This window comes from Triturus cristatus, chromosome 9, assembly GCF_964204655.1.
Source record: "Triturus cristatus chromosome 9, aTriCri1.1, whole genome shotgun sequence".
Taxonomy (NCBI): Eukaryota; Metazoa; Chordata; class Amphibia; order Caudata; family Salamandridae; genus Triturus; species Triturus cristatus.
The window spans coordinates 398,883,101-398,905,149 of record NC_140592.1 but is presented as its reverse complement, the minus strand read 5'-3'; the positions used below and the strand labels follow the sequence as shown (position 1 = coordinate 398,905,149).

The 22,049-nt window shown below is 44.2% G+C and overlaps 1 protein-coding gene across 2 annotated transcripts in view; it reads left to right on the top strand.

Annotated features, from left to right (window-relative positions):
* PSMD8 (proteasome 26S subunit, non-ATPase 8) overlaps positions 1-22,049 on the top strand; it is a 73,004-nt gene that overhangs the window by 11,246 nt on the left and 39,709 nt on the right. Inside the window, exon 2 of one of the 2 annotated variants that reach the window (XM_085625265.1) lies at positions 21,175-21,247. The exons of the other annotated variant lie outside the window; for it this stretch is intronic. Coding sequence (XP_085481391.1) covers positions 21,175-21,247 — 73 coding nt within the window. The remainder of the gene's footprint in view (positions 1-21,174; positions 21,248-22,049) is intronic. 2 annotated transcript variants of the gene reach the window in all.

Sequence of the window (22,049 nt, the reverse complement as noted above, 5' to 3'; positions counted from 1 at the left end):
TCTGTCTCCCCCCCCCTTCCCTCTGTCTCCCCCCCTTCCCTCTGTCTCCCCCCCTTCCCTCTGTCTCCCCCCCTTCCCTCTGTCTCCCCCCCTTCCCTCTGTCTCCCCCCCCTTCCCTCTGTCTCCCCCCCCTTCCCTCTGTCTCCCCCCCCTTCCCTCTGTCTCCCCCCCCTTCCCTCTGTCTCCCCCCCTTCCCTCTGTCTCCCCCCCTTCCCTCTGTCTCCCCCCCTTCCCTCTGTCTCCCCCCCTTCCCTCTGTCTCCCCCCCCCTTCCCTCTGTCTCCCCCCCCCCCCTTCCCTCTGTCTCCCCCCCCTTCCCTCTGTCTCCCCCCCCTTCCCTCTGTCTCCCCCCCCCCTTCCCTCTGTCTCCCCCCCCCTTCCCTCTGTCTCCCCCCCTTCCCTCTGTCTCCCCCCCTTCCCTCTGTCTCCCCCCCCTCCCTCTGTCTCCCCCCCCTCCCTCTGTCTCCCCCCCTTCCCTCTGTCTCCCCCCCTTCCCTCTGTCTCCCCCCCCTTCCCTCTGTCTCCCCCCCCTTCCCTCTGTCTCCCCCCCTTCCCTCTGTCTCCCCCCCTTCCCTCTGTCTCCCCCCCTTCCCTCTGTCTCCCCCCCTTCCCTCTGTCTCCCCCCCTTCCCTCTGTCTCCCCCCCTTCCCTCTGTCTCCCCCCCTTCCCTCTGTCTCCCCCCCTTCCCTCTGTCTCCCCCCCTTCCCTCTGTCTCCCCCCCTTCCCTCTGTCTCCCCCCCTCGTCTCCCCCCTTCCCTCTGTCTCCCCCTCTGTCTCCCCCCCTTCCTCCCTCTGTCTCCCCCCCTTCCTCCCTCTGTCTCCCCCCCTTCCTCCCTCTGTCTCCCCCCCTCTGTCTCCCCCCCTTCCTCCCTCTCTCCCCCCCTTCCCTCCTCTCCCTCTCTCCCCCCCCCTTCCCTCCTCTCCCTCTCTCCCCCCCTTCCCTCCTCTCCCTCTCTCCCCCCCCCCTTCCCTCCTCTCCCTCTCTCCCCCCCCCCTTCCCTCCTCTCCCCCCCTTCCCTCCTCTCCCTCTCTCCCCCCCTTCCCTCCTCTCCCTCTCTCCCCCCCCCTTCCTCCCTCTCCCTCTCTCCCCCCCTTCCCCCTCCCTCTGTCTCATCCCCCCCCTCCCTCTGTCTCCCTCTCACCCTCTTGTCTGTCACCCTTTGTGACCTCGCCCCAGCTTCCCAGGCACACACACAGCCGCACCCGAGTACTTCGCAGGTCTTTAAAAGACCATTTACTGGGAGACGTTATGCAATAGATGAGGCATATTGAGAACAAGGCTTTCAAAGGAATGCCTCTTAATTAGCAGCAGTTATGTGTTACGTGCCTCTTAATACCAGTGTCATCCCGCGACACACCCACCATTTGCAGGCGACACAGTGCTGTGTCGGGACACAGTTTGGAAAGCTCTGCCTTAGGGTGACCAATAGGCATTAAAAAGTAATCGGTTTAGGGCTGGCAAAGGGTTTATTTTGCCAGGTTTAAAACTGCAGTAAAGGCTGCAGTACCAGGCATGAGTGATAGCTACTTTAGTGGGTTGCACAATGAGTACTGCAGGGCATGGGTAAAGGTGGTACCACTTTTCTAGGGACTTTAAAGTAATTAAATCTGCTAATCCGATGTAAGGCAATGTTACCATGTTTGAAGGAGCGAGCATAAGCACTTTGGTAGTGGTTACCACTGGTAAAGTGTGTGCAGTCCTAAAGCCAACAAAAAACGAATTCACCAAAACAGGCGGTATGAAGACAAAATATCTGTGGAAATTCCAGCCCACGGATGTTGCATCTAATTGCCTGTGCCGTTTAATGTCCCACTGTGCACCATGTGATCCATTGCAGGAATACGGACAGTTTCAGCACACTGCTTTTAAAGCTTTCCAGACAATAAAACGGAAATGTTTGATAGAATGCTAACATACGGAGTGTTGGTGTAAGGTTCAAGATGGCAAAATGTGTTCATACCTTCTGTCAGGAAATTTTAAACAGATTGTCTTGCCTCCACACCTAACCAACTTCAACATATGAAGGTAGAGGGACATAAAGATGCAATGCTTTTAGAATTATAATGTGAGTTGCAGAGCTGATGCAAACTGAAATGTATGTACGCACTGGTGACACTGTCACCCAACATCACCAGCCTGGATCAGAAAACCAGTTGATTCCAAATTGGGATCATGTAAAATGCTAAACAAGCAAGTGCTGTATTGCTTGCTAGCAAAACATGGTCGCATGCGAAATGTGTGTATGGTGTAAAACTAAAACAACTATTTGTGTCTCTTGATTTCTCCGTATAATATATATCCACATTTGCCCAGTTTCCTGCCACTTGTCTTCTCCAAGATCGATGGCAGGTAATTTACACGGCTACACTAAAAGGGAGTTTGTTAGTTTCTTCCTCGAATGTTTGAACTAACACCTACCCTGCAGTAACTCATTAGGAGCTGAAGACGAACGCAAGCACTGGTTTATTTTAAATAATTGCACAGCTTTATTATGACTCATCACTAACATTGACAGAATCTTGCGTTTGCAGCCATGAACATGAGAAAACGGAAAACCATAAGATGGATTGTTCTGCTTTATGTATCCTTAGCATGACCTTTTCAATCTGTGCCATTTGCATTTGTGGAGTTAAATTATGAGATCTAAACAACAAATTACAAGAAGCAAATAAAATGTCAGGCTTACTTTTGAATTTAAGCTCTGACATATCGAGACTGTTTTATTACAATCGAGGAGCGCAAAAATCTCTTAAGCGCAGGCAAGGGGCCACAGACCGCAAGTTTAAATTAACGGGAAAAGACATTTTACACTAAAGTGGGAGACTAAACCGAGGTATGCGGCTGATGTTTTTAAAGAAGTGTGCACCATTCAAAATATTTTAAGCAGTGGTGAGCTTCGTTTATCTCTAGCCAGCATACACGGAGGGAAACTCAATCCTTTAAACGCCGATGCCAGTCTCTGGCGATGCTGATGAGAACCTACAAATCGTTGGCATGTTGCAAATCACACATTTCTATTTACACGTTATGTATGCTACAAGACAGCTGTCAATGCTACCATATTTGTAAAGCCAGAATTCCCTGAGCACGAGTGGCAGCTGTTACTCAAAATAGAGCAGGATACCAAAGTGATGCAGCATGTATCGGGCCCACTCTGCAAACACGGAAATGCTGCGTTTGTGTGGAAGGGCGCATTGATGGTCTACAATAAATAAAATCAAAAATGAGTGCTGCAGGGGCTGTGTATGCTCGGAGGGTGGGGGGAGGGCTTATAATGAAGATATGAGGAATCAAAAGGGCCAGTGACAACCAAAAGCATAAACATACCGTCATCCAGGTGCGAGGCACTCGCACGAGAGAAACAAAGGCAAACTATCCGACCGTGTTTCTAAAGCCATAATTCCCAGAGCACGTAGTGGAAGCTGTTATTCAAAATAGAGCAGGATACCAAAGCAACATAGCATGTGTCGGGGTCTCTCTGCAAACAGGGAAATGCTGCGTTTGTGTGAAAGGGCACATCGACGGGCTAAAATAAAAAACAACTGCTGCAGAGGCTGTGTGCGCTCGTAGGGTGTGGGGAGTGCTTTAATGAAGCAGAAGGGGCATCGGCACTCACAGGGAAAGACCCGTTCAGAGGAGGAAACTCAGGCACACTATCAGGAGGAAACAAAGGACACCTAAGCGCATGCATGTGAGTGTATGAGTGAGCAGTAGCGAGGGAAAGTAAACATTTTGAACAAGCATTGGCCGCGCGTGCGCCTCGCGTTCAGTATAGAAAGGCGGGGGGGCTGAGAACAGCAAAGCGGCCGTGAAAGTGATCGTGCGCGGCAAGCGATGCGCTTAATGAGCATGACGAGGAAAGCCATATGGCGCCTCTGCTCGTAAGCGCGCGCACATGCACACAAGCTGTAGGCCGGCCATGGCAGCATTTTTTGAAGCCCTTACTTAAAGTCTCGCCAGACCAGCATATGCGCTGGGTCAGGCGAGACCTAAAAAAAGGCATGGTGGACAAAAGATTTCCTGTCCAGATGACCAGTACATCATCTACGTACCTTTTCCATAACACTATGTTCTTATGAAAAGGATTGTTGGAATGCAAATTGAATCTGCTTTTAAAGTTATGGATATATAACCCAGCCACACTTGGTGCAAAAGTACTCCCAATTGAAGTTCCATTTGTTTGCAAAAAGAGGGTACCGTCATACGCAAAAACATTTTTTGTTAGTGCTAGACAAACTCATTCTAGCGCGAAAAATATACACAACGCCAATACTCGTTCACTCTGTTCTAGGGTTTCATGTGTGACCTTAAGGGGTTGTTCTGTGGTAGACTTGTATAAAGGCTCTCAGTCTCTAAACTCATTAGTACATTCTGGTCAGGATCAAATGGTATCTCCTTCAATATGATGAGAAGATCTTTGGTATCTATCAAATGCATGGATGTCTTTTGTACACCAGGTTTAAGGGAAAAAGTTGCAGAAGCGGGATAAAGGTTCAAGCAGTAAACCAATCCAGAGACTATCGTGGAGAGTGGTCCTGTTCTTATGTATTTTTGGAAGAGTGTATTAATATGGTGTAACAGGATTACTTGTATACAGAAATTCTTGTCACCTTTTCAATATGATCTTATCACTTTCAGCTCTCTTTCATTTCTTTTATCTCCAACTTCATTTGTGGTGTAGGGTCCGTTTCAAGGTTCCCACAGGTATTCCAATCTTGGAAACATCGTCTACACATTATCGTAGTCGATGGTGCACTGTACAAATATACCTCCCCTTTATCCGCTTGTTTAATTACCATATCCGTATTGGATTTCAGTTCATTTAAGGATTTTGTCTCCTCTTTAGTCATGTTGTGAAACACCTACGTGTTTTTTACTTCTAAGGGCTTTACCTCATTAAAAACAACCTGTTCAAATGTCTAGACCTCGACTGGAACAGCCGTACCTGGGGGACAAAGATGGATTTGTTCTTAAGTTCTGTATCTCCTGTTCTTTTTCCTGTCACCTATTGTTTGTTTTCTCTAAAAAGGCACTTAGTTTCAGTTTCCTGAAAAACTAATCCAATTCACAATGAAGATGGAATTTATCAAGTCGGCCATTGGAAAAAATCCCAGTTCCTTGTTCAATACCTGTAGTTGTGTGTCTGTCAAATCCATAGTGGTCTAATTAGTCATTAAGTTGCATTCCTGCTGATCCCTGTTTGTGCTTCCCTGGAAATGCTCCTTGTGTGTACCCCTATCTCACTGTCTTCACGTTGGATTTGGGTATCTATTTTTTTCTTTCCACTGGCTCTCCCTCCCCTGTCTAAAAAAGGAAATCTCTGAATTGGGTGGAGGGTAGCGTGCTGTTAGGCCATGGTGGAATGGATTGCCCCATCCACAAAACTGTGGTGGTGAGAAAAAAGTGGTGGACTTGATTTTGATAGGGATTTAAACTCTGCCATTGAGGTGCCCAGGGCTTGTTTCTGCCTCTCTGTCTACCCTTATTTTCCTCTCCACTACTCCACCATCTGAATCTGATGATCCGCCACCATTTGAATTGGTAATTGTCCATTAGCTGGGGGTACATGATCTGGTGGTGAGTAGAGATATGTTTTCACAAAGAAGAAATGTTTTGGGTCTTTTTGAAATTTTTGTTTAAAAAAAATCTTTGTATTGCGTCATCTCCTTATTTTCATCAATCCTCTTCTTATGTTGTGATTGTAGCATTTAGTTGTTTTTCTGAAATCTGGATCTCCATCAGCATTGCTTCTGATAGGCGTTATGTTGTTTTTAATTATGACTATGACCATTTCTCTGGTACAATGCCATGCTATTAGTGTCCAATCTTTCCTAAGGAAGCATCTTCCAGAAAGATTTTAGGAGCAATCGTAACAAGTAGTCCTCTGTGGGCGGAGTTAGATCTAAAGTACTCTGTCATTTTGACCCCATGGAGTATTGTGCTGATTCCGTTATGTTTTTGTTCAGTAAGCGTTTCCCAATTCTTTGTTTGAGCATTTAATGTAGGTCAATTGGCCTGCTTTTTGTAAGTTTGGTTGCAAAAAATGCATGTACTACAACGCTAATGATAAATACTACGGTCACTGGGATGCTGTAATTTCCCCCTTCTTTGAATCACATGGTAGTAGATTGCATGAACTGTGTGCGGTTATTACTGTACACTAGGGTTTGATAAGAAGAATATAAAAGGGATCTTTTGGTCTCAAAGAAAGCCATTTGACCTTTTTTAGGCATATATCAACATGGCTGAAACATGTAGACAGATGTGAGACCATAACGGTTTTCCATTTACATCTACAGTTTTTTTTATCCTTACCCAAGGTTTCCATAGTTAAATATTCCTTTTTGGTAGGGTATCCTTGAAGAAATTTTAGTAACCTTGATCCCTGGAAAAACAACCTGCTCCGCTGTAGCACAGGTTCCGTAGCACACCCAGATGCACTAGGCCCCTTGGGTGGGAACCCTATGATGAGGCATGAGGGCTTTTATGAAAACTAATTAGAAGTCATCGGTATACTGATTAAGGGTTATTTAGGACACAGCGGGCTCTCGCTTGTTGTTTAGTTAATAAAGATAGGGAAGTGGAGGAAGCCCCTACACTTCTCACTTTCCTTGTGATAGTAATGGTGGCTTAGAATACTCGAGAGTGGAGTCTTGAAATGTCCAGATTGGGGCAAAGAAAGTTGTGATAGAGGAGCAAGCCACATGGGTATTTGAAATGTACTTGTAGCCTAAATTCTGTTGAGCATGAGTAAAGTGACTAATGTAAGCAGTATGCCCACTCAGCATCAGTGCAGGTATTGCTATGTTTGCAGTCTTATTGGACAAAGGATCCAGATGACGCTCTTGTTGAATAATCCTATTGGATCCCAAGGTCCGAGCAAGCTACCAATCTGTATCCTCCAAAATATTGGATTGTTTGATTTCCTTTCTATTTCAATGTTATCTTTCCAGTCACTCTACGCTGCATCCCACTCAGTATTTTTAACAACTTCATTTCATGATTATAGGCTGTGGCCTGACTCTCCACATTGGCCATTAAATTGGTCCTGACTCCCCGATCAGTCCTTAAACTGATAGACTTAAAATTGACGGTACGGTTGATAGTTTCAAAGTCTGTTTTCTGCTTTTATTGTGGCGGCTATCTGGAGTCCCTTAATGTGCCAATCTCCGTAGTATTTTTAATTCACCTACAGCCTATGAGACCTCATTTCTTGTGGGCTGGTTTTCACACCTCCGTAGACAGTGCCCAGCTGAATGCTGGTCGTCTGAATAATGCCTTTTTGCACCTAAAACACATTTCTCCAACACAACGTTACCCAGCCTTTTTTGAATGACAACTTGCTTTTAGTTAACATTGCACAAACAAAGTTTTGCACACTTGGCTGCCCTACCTCTTGTATCTCAATCATACAAGCTTCCTGCTTCATTCCTGTGTTTTTGACAATAGCCTTTGCCACAAAATAGGCCAACTGTCTAGAAATTGCACTGCCCCCACCACCCCTCTTTCTCCTGCTCTGGTCTGCCTTGAAGCGCACAATAGCATTATTGCCTTTGGCAACTTTACCCCATGTCTGATTTAGAGATTGACATCTTCTATAAACCTAGCCATGAGAAACATTTACTCTGGCCTTGATTTTGCCAATCTGTTATTTTCCATCTCGCTCCTTGAACCTATTAGTGTCTGTTCTCTTAAGATGTTGTAGGTCCTGTAAACGTAGCTACTAGGCTTATCGGCTTTTTTGGCTATCAGAATTAGATCCAACAAAGCCTCAAAGCTCTCCATTGGTGACCAGTTGAAGAAATATGCAGATTTTAATATTCTACTCCTTGGCCACAAAGCACTACATACCTCCAAATAAGTTTCAGATCTCATCCGGCCGACCTCACTGCATGACCACTCTATTCTTCCAACAGGAAGTCTTTAGATCCTCCATCCTTCAGGTCTGTAGTCGTGGAAGATAAAAGATTCTCAATTGAATGGGCTTATATTTGGTACTCTCGTCCTCAAAGTTTGATTCACTAAAGTTCTCCTTACATTTCATAGAAATCTGAAGACCTTGCTCTTCTTGAAACTTTCAGTTAACTATGTTTTCATCCGTGTTTACACTGTTACTTGTCTTATTCATCCATCTTGATCAGAACGGTTTCAGTGATATGTTGTGCCTTTCATGAACCCCTAAAAATAGAACTATACTCTGCTGTGAGAGAGAATAATTGTCAGCAAAACGTCAGTATCCTAGTGTGGGGCTATCTGTATGGCACTGGCTACACAATATTTAGACCTATAAACGTGTCGTTGTCTGTTTTCACATTAACGGCAAAATGAGCCAGATGTTTCTTGATATTTATTTTTTTAAGTGGAACAACAAAAGAGATTAGATTTCTGTTTTCACAGTGTGTTCTGTTTTCACAGTGTGTTAATGTAAGTAGTGTCGGCAAAATGTGAAATAACCTTGGTGAGTCATTGGGTTCAAGTACATTTTTACCTATTATTATTTAATCTCACAGGTACAAATCCGAGTAATTCGGTTTTTATATGTGCCTCAATATAGGGACAGGCTCTTCAAAGATACAGCAAGACTTCTTTAAGGCACGCTCTGGTTATAAAAACAACCATGTGTTAGCGTGTGCATGATGGTTTATCATCTGGTTTGGGTCCTAATTGGAATAACCATGCGTCCCAAACCATGGTTATTGTCTTTTTGCCAGCTTTTTTGGCGACATGATCTGTTTACCTTATCCTCCGCGCTTGCCTACTTGAGAAGGTAAGACATACGTACACTGCGCTGAGTTAATGTAGCTATCTGCAATTCATTGCTAATGGTCTTTTAGCAAGCAACATTGCCATATATATGAATTTAAACACGATTTTGGGTTTACTTAAATTCTGTGTGTTGATCTATTTGGCTACTTGATTTAGATAATTTTATTCCCCAAAAACATTGGATTGAAGGACATGCCCATATCTGTGGTAGTTATGAGAAGCCCTAAGATACATTTTACACAGCCCTCCTGATGTTAGGTAGGTGAAATATATAGATTTAAAATGCTTTGAGTTTTGCTTTTCTTGATACATTGACAACACCTATTTAGGCTACTAAAAGTTACCTGATCAGTTAGTTCCTCACCTAGATCGTTGTCCCACTTCTCCTTGAATTCCTCTGCGTCACAGATGGTGGTTGTGTGTTTGAGGAATCTATCCAAAAGTACCAGCTTTTCGGAATCCCCGGGTTCAGTGGTGCTTGCAATAATTACTTTTCCTTTGGTTCTGTTTATCCACGTTCCCACCTCAATATAGCCACTTTGATCAAAGATGCTTGTTTCAAGCCGGTACACTGAAATCCTGTCTGTATCCGGTATCCAGCCCATCAGTATTTAGCTGTACGTAGTAAGAGAGGGTAAGAGGAGTCCAGCTTTTGGCCTCCAAACAAAATGTCTGGAATTAGCCTAATGCATTGTGAACATACTTTTTAGGTTGAGCCTAGCGTAAGACTGCGCACATGCGCATTTGAGCCGTCCCACTTGGACTGGCTCACTTGACTTACTGTTGTTGCAATACTTTATCTTTATGGGGCCATGTGTTTCAAACACATTGCCCCATAAAGACAAGAAAGCTTTCACGAGGGACGTAAGTGACAGCGGACCGTGCTTGGGTTTGCCGTTGGGATTCACAGTTCGAGTCCCCTTAAAACAAACCGTATTCTCACTCCGCAGCCGGGGGTCTCATGGGGGGGGGGTCACGCTCGGTGTATTTGCCTCCTTGCCTCAACCGACTTTAAGCAGGTGGACGGAGGGAGGGTCCCCTTAATTTCGATCAGCCCGCTCTCTGCAGGAAACCCCCCCCTTTTCTCCCATTGTCCGGGTCCTGAATGGGGTTATCAGCAGGGTCCGGCCGCTTTTAGGAAGACACGTCTTCTGTACGGCCCTCTGGTTCCGCAGCCATGGACATGGCATCCTGGCTGGTGATGGCGTCCCGCATCTTCTGCTGCGGGATGTCATAGCACGAGATGTCTGGTGAGACCGATGTGCATCTACGTTTGGGGCTGGAGTTGCGGGAAGGTGAGGAAAGGTGGGCATGGGGACAGGAAGTGATTCGGAGAAAATGTAGTGGTGGGGATGTGGCCTAGTGGCTGGGGCAGTCGCTCTCGGGACTGTGAGGTCGGTTTCGGGTCACGGAAACGACGTGGGGCATCCAGTGTTTCTGGGCAAATCACTTTATCTCTATGCCTGGCGGAAGTGAGTGTCTCCTGCAGTAACGCAGGTGGTTCTCATTCGGAGCGCTCTGATGCCCCGATGCCTTTCGGAGCAATTTCACCCACTCCCCTCCCATGAGCCATTAGTGTGATGCTTAACAGTGGGAAAATAACGTCGGGTTTCTCATGCATGTGACCCAGCGCGAGACCGGGGAACGGGGAGCAACTTCTACCGATATCCTCCCTGCGTCACAGACACATCGTCACGCACCCTCATTCATACATGCATTCATTGGTGGGGCCCATAACACCAACTCACACACGTCAACATTGACGAGTCTTACGCACACGGGAGGGATGAGTAATTCAAGCGCTGGACATGTGGGGGAACACCTTATAACCTATAGGGAGAAAAGAATCAATTTATGAAATATACATCAATTTTTGTCACCTACAGATCCCTATTCTCAAACCTCAAGGCACTCCACCCACTTGGTCGACGGACCAATTAGTTGGATTGGTTGATGGTGATTTAGAACCAGCTAAAACACATTTTAAGAATTAGAATCCTTGCTTTCTAAATAAAATCACAAAACTCATATTTCTTGTTAATCAATTTTGTTTATATTTTCATAATGATTTAAATATGCATTTGTCTCGTCAGAAGTTTTAGAGTTTAGATCAATTTGAATACGTCGCAGAACATCCTATTTACCTAATTTAGCTATCTCTACATAACCGAATTTTGTCGTAAATTGTCCGAATAAGCAGGCCAAGACTCGAAATCCAAAGTTCTCTGTTCAGCACACTACAGTCCCAGATTACAAAGGACCAGAAGTCGTGCAAGCATCTATCATAGCCCGTAGATTTGGAAAGAGTTCGCAGTCATCAAACGCTCTGGCAGCATCCGGACCATTAAGGAAAGTGTCACGAACTTCACCCACACCTCTCCTTCGCACTTCCGTAGCTTCCGTGCGTAGCTCAACATTTCTTCTAACCCACTCCCTCCTTTTTATAATAAAAGCCAGGTTAACATGATACAAATTTTAGGCAAAGAACGGTGGTGATTGGCTGGTTGCGATCGTCCGATTCTTATTCCCAGATTTTCAGTACAGTTCGAGGGGTGATGTCACTGGTTAGCCAAAGTGTCGGCTTGTTCCGGTTTACTGTAAGGTTGATTGTTCCCCAATCTTGGCGAAACTCCAATTTGACATCCTTGACCAGGGACACGATGAGCAATGGTCGCCAAGAGGTCCAGGATACATGTTTGCGCGTGCGCAGTTGATTCCGCGCCTCACGAGACAGTGGCCACTTCTGCACGCGGTGTCAGCCGCCATCTTGGATTAGGCCAAGATGTTAACTTAAGCGAAACAAATGCAAAAGAATAATTAATACATAGAAATGGTGATTCTAATGTTAACCCCTTGCTAATCCCTTTGTGCTTGTATTTATCTAGCGTATAGCGACATTTAAAGCAATTATATTCACCTTTTTCGATCCTCCTTGAGGGTGCAACATCACAAAGCAACATATATCATGCAGTATTATATTACTACATATACTATGGTTAATATACGTACAGATTTTATTTATAAAAGTTATTTAGCCATGCAAATAGCAAACCCCATGTGTAGTTTAAATTTTTAATAATGTTGATTTAGTATACATGCAATACTCGTTTAATAATATTATAATTAATAGATTATATAATTAGTATTTTCATGCAGGAATAGAGGAGGTATACAAAATTTTGCACTACCTGTTCCATCACATGCACGCATCTGATCTCTGGTTGCAGATCCGCGGTAATCTCGCGGCACATCTGGGTCAAGAAGTACAACACATCCGGGTCAAGAAAAACACATAGGAATCGTTTATAATACGGCAGGACTGAATCGGGTTGTAACACGACCTGACCTGATGCACTGTGCCTCGCGCACAAGTCTTTAATCCGTTTTCAGATGTGTTCACTTTAGAGCTTTAACCTCATGTGCTATCGCGGGCAGCTACCATTCTTATGCAAATTTTGAGTTTATCTGTGTCGTATCTGTTACATAATCCATGTCCTCTGAAGTCCTTATGTAATGAAACTGGTTATAATGTAAAGCGCTCTGACACCTTAGGGTAAAGTTTGCGCTGTATAAAAACGGATAAAAGTATATAACAAAGGAGGGAGAGAGATTCAGTCGAAAAAGATTCAATCGAAAAGAAGGGGGAGAGCTAGAGAAAGGAATAATTCAGGGCAAAAGAATTTCCTATTTGGAAAAAGACCCATCACTCACCAACCTGGTTGGTGACATGCTTCAACATCTGGGTCCCACCCTGACCGCCGAATGCCGTCAGGGTGTGCTTCGACGCCTGGAATTCCAGCGGAGCGGGTTTTCGTGTGTGTAGGTGAGTGAAAACGTGAATGATGAAAAATAAAAGTGATATTTAAAAGTGTCAGCGGTGTGCTTCCTAATAATTTAATATGAAGCCACTTATTTTGTGAGGGTGATAAGGGTTCTGCAATAAAGAGGTGTTTATGTGCAGATGTTTGCTGAGTCATAGGGCTCAGCATAAAATTCAGTGTTCCGTGTAAATAATAAGGGCTCTGCAGTAAAGAGGTATATTGCAGAGAGTAGGTAACATTGGATTCTGTTTGAAACCTTGGTGAGTGTTATAACAATAATCTGAGAAGAAGAGATAACAGGGACCAAATTCATCTACTAAGTACCGAGTTCCATGGTATATTGTCGTTCAGCCCTGTTATGTGGGTTGACAGACGGTACACCCATCTTTGTTCCTTTTCAAAGAGTGTATTCTGACTTTCGACAGATTCAATAACAGTCCAAGTCATGTCATTTGGAGTGTGGTTATTGCTGATAAAATGTTCAGTCAATTTAGTAGTCGCTTTTGCATCGGATAGTACTACGATGCTCTGTTATGCGTTGTTTAACTTTACAAGTGGTCATGCCTACATAACGTAGATTACAGGGGCATGTTATGAGGTAGACTACATTGCAACTGTTGCAATTGGTATGGTTTTTTTGTGTCCAGATCTTGTTGTTTTCCAGTGTCAGTGTTTTGGTGTGTAGTGAGGTGACATACTAAGCAGGTCCCACAGGGATGGTGACCTGTAACTTTCGGTAGTCCCCAAAAGCTCAGGACTGTGGCTGTATCAACTGCAGTGATTTTCTTCGGTCGAGTGTTAACCAGTGAGTCCTTTAGACTTCTGGCTCGTTTGTGTGAGAATAAAGGCTTCTCCCATTGCAGATTGCCAGTGTTTAGGATTGACCATCTTTTTCTGATGGTGTTCGTCACCTGATTCGACATAGTATTATAGGTTGTCACACAGGTGAGGGGTGGTTTCTGTATCGGTCTACTGGTTTCAACCCATACATTCTTTATTAATCGCAGGAAGTAGTAGAAACAGCCCGTAGCTCGAGAAACATCAAAGCTGTCCCAGGTCTTCTTGCTTTCTTCCTAGAGGGAAGCCCGGCACCCGCTCACTAGCGCCTACCTGTGGATTCCCGCCTGCGCAGAACGCTGCTTCCATTTACTCACACTGACCGAAAGTTCATGCAAGTAGCATGGAAATATATCGATTTTAGCGCTGCATTACTCCAGCTGACGGGGGAAGCTCGGGCCGGTTTGGCAATTTGCCGTTACCTATTTCGATGCATGCAAGCTATTTTTGCATTAAATGTATTAGACTTCTAGGCGCTATACAGGGTGCCTCTTTTCTTTTTTTAAAAAAAACAGTCCCCATACTGCCTACCCCCCATTGCTTTCACCAGACGTCAACGCTGGACCCTCGGGGCGATCACTGGCGCTGGAGGCCACTCTACGCTAACCTTATTCTGGGGTCTCACTTCCGGCTCGTGGGGTAGACTGTCTGTGCAGCCCCCTCATTAACCCCCGTGACACTACCGGTTCTCGGGGGGGGGAGGGGGCGAGCTGTGGAGGCCTCTCATTACCCCTCGTGACACTTCCAGCTCTTGGGGTGTGAGGGAACGATTTGTGCGGCCCCCTCATTAACTTTCGTAACATGGCTCTTGGGTAGGGGGAGGGGTACGAGCTGTGCAGCCCCCTTCATTACGCCTCACTAGGTGGGGAGGGGACTTCAGTGTATTTAAGATCACGTGTAAGAAGTTTTGTTTCTAGGTTCTCACTCGTAGGGCATATTTCAAGACTAGCGCCTAGAATCGTTTTAAGCATTTGTGCGCTGTACACATACTCTTATCACACGTAATAAGACACGTAGAGGTTGCACGTGTCTGGCTGCAATGGTAACACTACAAGTCAGTGCACAGGTCAGACTCTGCAGATTCCACACAGGGCTGAGGTGATCCCGGGACCGCCCTCTTCTCTTCGTCCACGACCGGGTCACACTGTAGCAAGGCTTGTTATCTTAGTGCTAAAACCACTCAATAAATAAAGATAGATTTTTAAATTTCTCCAGTCCTGTTTAAAATGAGTGCTCCGTCCCTGTTTGTTACACACAAACAACATTCTCTTCACGTCGTACCTTTTCTGTATCAAAATGTAAGGTTTTTGTTTTTGGTAACATTTTAACGTGAATAATGTATTTTTAGGAGATCCTCGCCCTGCGTCGATACTACATCTAATCTGTGAGACCAGTGTTCGGTACAGCGCAGCAAAGGGTTGCCCAAGATCAGTGTGGAGTCCAAAACGGATTTAGTAGAGCATTGTGTATTCTGACTTGAGATTATAATTGTGCTGCTGCCAGTGTCCTCGTGTTTTAAAGGTGACGATGCTGAACTGTCAATTTCACTGTCCTACATCTGAATGTACAGCCAACTCGTAAACACATTGTCGCAGGAACAATGTACCGTGATTTCAAACAGCTTTATGGTGGCTTAAGACATGAGGGAAATATAACATAAATACAGACCCAAATGCGTGATATGTCCAAGCAAAGGACGCGTTCCTTTTACCTTTTGGGCCCGTGATTGTGCTTCACGTATGTTCAAAGCGCCTTGATACACTAACTTTCAGCCAATAAAAGATATACCCGATTCCATTTCATGTTTGGGTGGGACTGCCTGTCTCTGACACACTGTTCATTCTGTACACCGCATGCCCTGGTGAACACGAGACACACTTCATGCTAGCCTTACCGTCCCTCTGTGACGGACTTCTCGTGACACTGAGACCTCTCGATTTCCACTCTCAGAAAATGTTATCAAAGAAAGGTTTTAGGGAGGCAGAAACCACAATAAAATGTGCCCGAGAGAAGAGGCCAAAAGGAACTGATCTGGGAGCTAAATAACTGCATCCTCCGGAATGAAAGGCACAGGGAAGACGGTAAAAGTGGATTAGGGTGGCAGTTAAGGAAGCTGTTAAGTTTTATATGGGCACTGGGCGTTGTGCATGGCTGAGGAGAGGAAGGGGCACCCTGTGGTGCAAGAATCCCCTTGTCGCTATCTGACTGCCTATCTATTTATGCATATCTGTGTCTCTAGTTATCCATGTATTTATCAAGCTCTCTACCTCCTACGCTCCACCTTTCACACCCCTTACTGGCTACACTCATTTCTGAACCTCCACTCTCTTCCTAGCTCTGTTTGTGACTGTACCTCAAATTCCATCTGTTTCTGTGTGCCACCCACTCATAATATAAGTATACAAGTCTGGATGTTATTGGTGCCTTTCAGTCTTATAAATGTGGGTTTATGTATCCCCACCTTTACCACTCAACTTCTGTGGTACCCATATCTGTCTGTGTGTCTATCTATCGCCATGCCTGCCTCTATTGATCTGTCTATCTAGCCCTCTTCCTTGTTTTACCTCTATCACTTTAACTATCGATCTGCCACAATCTGGCCCTGAGTAGTGCTTACGCCTGCACGCCCTGCTCTTCATGCCTCCTCTGCCTGCCGTACACATACAGTCTTTGAACACTGGGCTGTGCTCGGCTGAGGCAGCGAGTGGGAGGATGGGTGCACCACTTCCAGCCCCCCCCCCCCCCGTCAGTGGTAATCAATTGGGCACCCTGCAGCTTAGCTGCCATGTACTGGGCAGTCTGCGGGCATCAAACAACGTGCAGCATTAGCACATCTGTGCCATAGAGGCTATGTAACTCGCATTGTAATGGGCATGGCCATATGAAGGCCACCCATGCCATTCATTGCAAATGCCAAAACTGTAAACGGGCGTTAGTGACTGATAGAAAACGTATATTTTACCTTAAACTGGGGATTCTAGTCAGTTTGGGGTCTTTAATTACTTTAATAAATGTCAGGAGACCAGTGCCATAGACTACACATGCCAACACTGTCAAAGGACTTTAATTAATGGCTGAAAGTAATAGGGCCAGTATATCATGAATAATTTACCATAAACTTTGATGTCAGGTGACTGTGCTGCTTGGCTGAACACTTATAAAGTCCCAAGGGCAAGACCTATTAGCTATGGAAATCGGACCATAGTACATCATGTAAATATAATTCATGTAAATTCTGAAGTACAGTGAATTTACTCTGTTCCCGTGTTACATTGAATTTACATTCTCAACCTCATTCAAAATAAATATCTTTAAACGCCCCAGCAATCTGCCGCTCCCGCCCCGCTCCGTTATCTATATATACATCCCCTCTGCTCCTTGTTATGGTACTCTGCTTCCATACAGATGCTCCTGCTGTAACAAAATGTTCTCTGGCAACACTCAGGGAACTAAGTTGAGCTACATCAGCTGCCCAAAACAAGCATTGAAAATGCAATAGGTATCACCTTTGATTAAGTTAAAGCCATTTGCTTTGCTTTAACTTAATTAAAGGCGAGACCTATTGTATTTTTAATGCTTGTTTATAATGTGTTTTATTTTGTTTCAAAATTAAACAAAGTGTAGCTCACGTAAATCACACAGTACTCCTATGGGTTGGTCTGTAGACATTAGGTTGTTAAGCGTACCAAAGAACCATTAAACAAGTGTGAGTGACCTATAGCGCTGCATAACTTTAGATATGCCCTCAATAACACATCAGCAAGTTGAGCGAGAAATGTGTATTACATTGTAATGGTTATTGAATCAGAGACATGTTTTAAATACAATGTGCATTCTTATGCTAATGTTGAGGATAATGGGGGAAAAACATCCCAGGATGGTTTGTTGTCGGATTTTTTGTTTTTGTAGGTTGATCTGGAGTAGGTTAGTGTCCCAATCCGTCAGCTCCACTGGTTTCCTCTGGCAGAAACGCGATATACGGATAGTAGCATCCTCGACCTGTGGTCACTTGAAAAGTTCTGTCCTGCATGTATATGTTTCAGGATCTTGAGATGTCTCCAGTTAATTGCTATAGCCTGGTTTGTACCAGCAGCACTAAATCTAGAAATTAATTTGATTGCGCACTGGCCATGACATAAAACCCAGAAGGCAGGCCTTCGCATCTAATAATGGCTGTTTACTCGTCCAGGTTGAAAGTAGGTCTGTAATTTTAATCCAGTAATCCTCAATAGCTGTACATGACCATACCATATATGTAAATGTGGCATCTGGGTTTGCACATCTGGGACACACATTAGGAACTACGGGGAATATTTTGTACATCCTGGCTTGGGACAAATTCTTGCGGTGAAGGTAATTAAGTTGTAGAAACTTCATGCAGGCTGAGAGGGTTAATCCCATATCGTTTCTCAGCAAACGCTAAGAACAGACAATCCCACTGAGTAAGCGGCTCGGAGAAACAAAGACGAGTCACCATGTGCCGGTCACGGTCCATGGTCAGAAGTCTGTAGTGTGTGATCATCCTCTGGATCCTCCTTGGAAGGACCCTAGATGGATCTAATAATGTGTTAGAAAAAACATTCTATGTGGCTGTCTGGTGGCTCCTTGGCCGTTGCAAATAGGGGCAACAAGGTTGATCTAGTGTCGCACAGACCTCCCATTTTAGCAAGCTTAATCTATGCAATGTAATAATCTTTGAATCCTATCTTCCCTAGAACATATAAGGGGTACTCCCGGGTGATGTAGTCGAAGGCTTTCTCCATGCCAATGGAGACTACTGACCATTCCGTGGCTGTCTCAAGTGCATTATCAAGGAAGTGGAAAAGCCTTCATAAGTGTGAAAAGGTGTTCCTACTCGGTGCAAACCTGTTTTGCTACAGTTGTACTTGCTTAGGCAACACCACCTGCAGTCTTGATGCCAAGATTTCCCCCAAGATTTTTCAATCCAAGTTGCGCATCGGTACAAGTATGGTAAGATGAGCTGTCCACTCTGGTTTCTATTAGTCTTTGAAAGTACCACGTTTTCATTTTGTTATTGCTTTTGTTATTAGTGGTCTGTTTTAGTCAGATGTGACTCATCAAACTGTTGGTGCGCCTAGCAGGATTTTGGAACACTGTCTTTGCTGGTCTTCATTTCTGTTTTGATATAAACCTGTCTGTTGGTGTGAATTTTTAGGACGATGGGTAAAACCTTTTAACCTGTCCCTTTTCCAGGTCGTTATATACGCAAGTGGAGGTTCGAAATGTCCTGCCTCTGGCTTCAGTTATTGTTGGTGAGCCACAGTCCAGAAAGACTGTGCTAGCAAGAATGGCTGAAACTGAGAGAATATGTCTTTGAATATCATACTGCACTCTGTATTTGATCTCACCGCTTTAGATTAAGGTATGTCTGGGTGAGTCCTCTCAACCAAGGAGCCTACAATCGGCGTTTCTTATTTTTTTTTTTTTTTTTTTACTTTTAAAGAAATAGATTGTCTAGGGATGCACTTCGTTACAAGAACTGTGCGTTTTGATTTGTATTGTAAAAGCTATTTGGAGCTTTATTTTGCAGAGCTTCTGCACCAGTTATGGTGGACATTCAATGTAATTGTTGGGTAACTCTGTCCTTATGAGGTTGTGCCAGGGTTGTACTAGCAATAGAAGTAACTCCATGCATTAAAGTTGACGTTGACCCAGCTTTGTGATTGTTATTCTTTTTTTGAGGCTCTGATGTGATGAAATGTAAATAATAGTTGAAGTGAGTCAGGAAGATGATGATGGCATCTACTTTGCTTAACTGATAAAGTAAGGTGTCATATGGCATGCATTTCTGTTCCACTGGACTTCTACCTTTTAGCAATTCATGCAGACTTGCAACAGATTTTTTGTAATGGTTTAGCTAAATTAATTCCATATTGTTTTCACAATCTCACAAATTTCCCTGTTTTGAGGGTGCTGAATCGGGTCCCGAAAGATAAGCTCCTGCATTTGCAGGGTAAAACACTACATTTTCAGGTTTACCTTAATCGGTGCCATTTGTGATACTGTTTCTCGTTTAAACAATTTGATTACTTCCCTGTGCCAAATCTGTTAAAACCTTAGGCTTATGAAGCTGCTGGCCATAGGAAAACAGATACGGGTGAGCTGGATTGAACCTATTTAGTGTTTGCTTTACTGTGCTAAGAAGGAATGTGATCACACAGTCACGGAAACAGAATAAAAGTGCAGTTCAAATTGTTTATTTCTGTTTAAGTTTAATAATCCATGTGTTCGCTTCAACAATAGTTGCCACGAACGAGACCTTCACCTGTGCATGCTTTGTCTGACTCCATCACATCTACTGCTGTGCATGGATGGCGCCCGTACTCTCCCCGGTTTTGTTATAGATTAATATCTCACGAAGTCTGTATTGCAACTATGTATAGTATGGGCCCTTGGCTGGATGGGCAGCAAGGCTCCTCAGACAAAACTGATGTCACTGCGGTTAAGTAAAGGAATTAGTTCTTGAGCATCACTTTCAGCCCACCTAGCTCTCCACTATTGCAGTCCCTTAACCTCCTGGGAATATTTTGATTAAACTTTGTGTACAATATTCCGTTTTCTGCACTAGCTTTTTCTTGCTGGGTTCAACTGAGCCTTCTTGAAAATATTCTTTTTCTACTACTCCCATTTTGTTCATCCTCAAGCTATTATTGTTTTAGTGGAGTTATATATGATATTTTAAATCAGTTAGCCTTTCCTAACTGCAACATTGCTACCTTTTTATGTAATGCAAAATTCTCCAACTCTCCTGGCTATGGATGCTGAAAGTTGAACTCTGTTGACAAGCATTCACTGGCTTGCTATCTGATCAAAAGCTTAATCCAGAATCCATCAAGCCAAACACTATTGGATCTGAGAATCCTCTTTTTCTTGTGATGTTCTCATTGTCTGCAAACAGCTCAATGATGGCTGTTTTTTTTTTTTGCCTGGTCTTTCTGGAACAGCCAACCGACTTTGTATTAGGCTTGGGCGAAGCACTACGCTACGCTCGCGTAGTTTGCGAAGTTCGCGCTACTTCGCACTACGCGAACTGCACGTAGCACAGTGCGAACACGCGTAGCGTAGTGTTGCGTAGTGCTGCGGTCATTTTTTCCTTGCTCGCGGTCCTCAACGTCAAGTTGGCGACCGCGAGCAAGCAAAATGACATCCCGGCGAGACTTTTTCCTTGTTCGCGATCAGCAACTGCAAGTTGGCGATCGCGAGCATGGAAAATAAACCTCCCGGCGAGATTCCCAACGCGAGGAGGTCAGGTTTCTCATTGCGAGTGGTCGTGTATGCTCGCGACCGCTCGCGATGAGAAACTACCAGTTCGCGTTGAGAAAGCTGAAGCTCGAGTAAAAATCTACTCGAGCAGCAGAAAACTACAGCTCGCACTGTGCAAGATGCCATTTTCAATGATTGCACAGTGCCGGTTGCTTGTCCGCACTGTGCAATCATTGAAAACAATATCTTGCACAGTGCGAACATGTTACTACGCAGTTCGCGAAGTGCTACGCGTAGCTCGCGTAGTGCGAACTTCACTTTGCGTAGCTTCGCGAAGTGCTACTTCGCGAACTACGCCCACCCTTACTTTGTATGCTTAACACCCTAGTATTCATATGTTGTGTTTTATGAATACAGAACATAATCTAACATTGTGCAGTAATGTTTTGAGTATGCTTGCCTCCGACGTAGTAAATAAATATTGAAAGTAAAATGTTATTCCCGTTTTCTTGTTTTGCTATTTTAGTTGGCCCTGTTGGAGCTCAACTTTCTACCGACCACTGGGACCAAGTTGACAAAACAGCAGCTCATTTTAGCTAGTAAGTGTTTCTAAGCCCGAATTTGTGAGCTCTGTTTGAGTTTTAAACCTATCATAATTTTCTAATATGTTTCTTAAAACAAAATGGAACGCCTTGCAAAAGAAAGTTTTGGTGGACTTTTAGCCAGTCCTTTGGTGGGGTATGTATTGTTATAATATTAAATGCAGCTCTTCTAGCTCTCCAAGAGAAAGTCAAGTATTTGATAGCATCTTCGTGTGTGCAGGGGCAGAACTTCATGGGGGGTGTGGGGGTTCGACTCGCTCTTAAGCCCCCTTTGTGTTCTGCTTCTCAATATGCCTGCGTGATTATTGCCAAATCTGAAGCTTACACCCCCCCCCCCCCCCCCCTGCATTCTTACTGACCAAGCTTTGCCCATGCGTGTGCGCTCCCAACTGTTAATATGATCAGCAAGGAGCAGTTGGCAACTTCAGCATATTATTCCTGTGGGAATAAGGAGTTGAGGAACAAGGAGTTGTTAAAGTTAAGGTTGGGTAATGAGTTTCTTTTGTAACGCTATCTACCAGTGACATTCTTTACATTGATTCCTTTGACTTTCAACTATGAAAAGAGTTGCTATTAGCTGCTTACAATTGTTATAAAACTTAACCCACTTCCTTACTATTATCTTTAATATTTTATTTCAAGTTCACTGTCACTGTCTTAGTTAAATGCGTTAATTTGCTCCATCGGTTTAATTGTATTTTCATTTTTAATTTAATGTATTCAATTTTATTTTTAGTCCAGTTTTCAGTGTGCTTCTATTTACATAATGTACATGCTAATGTGTTACAGTTTAGACTGT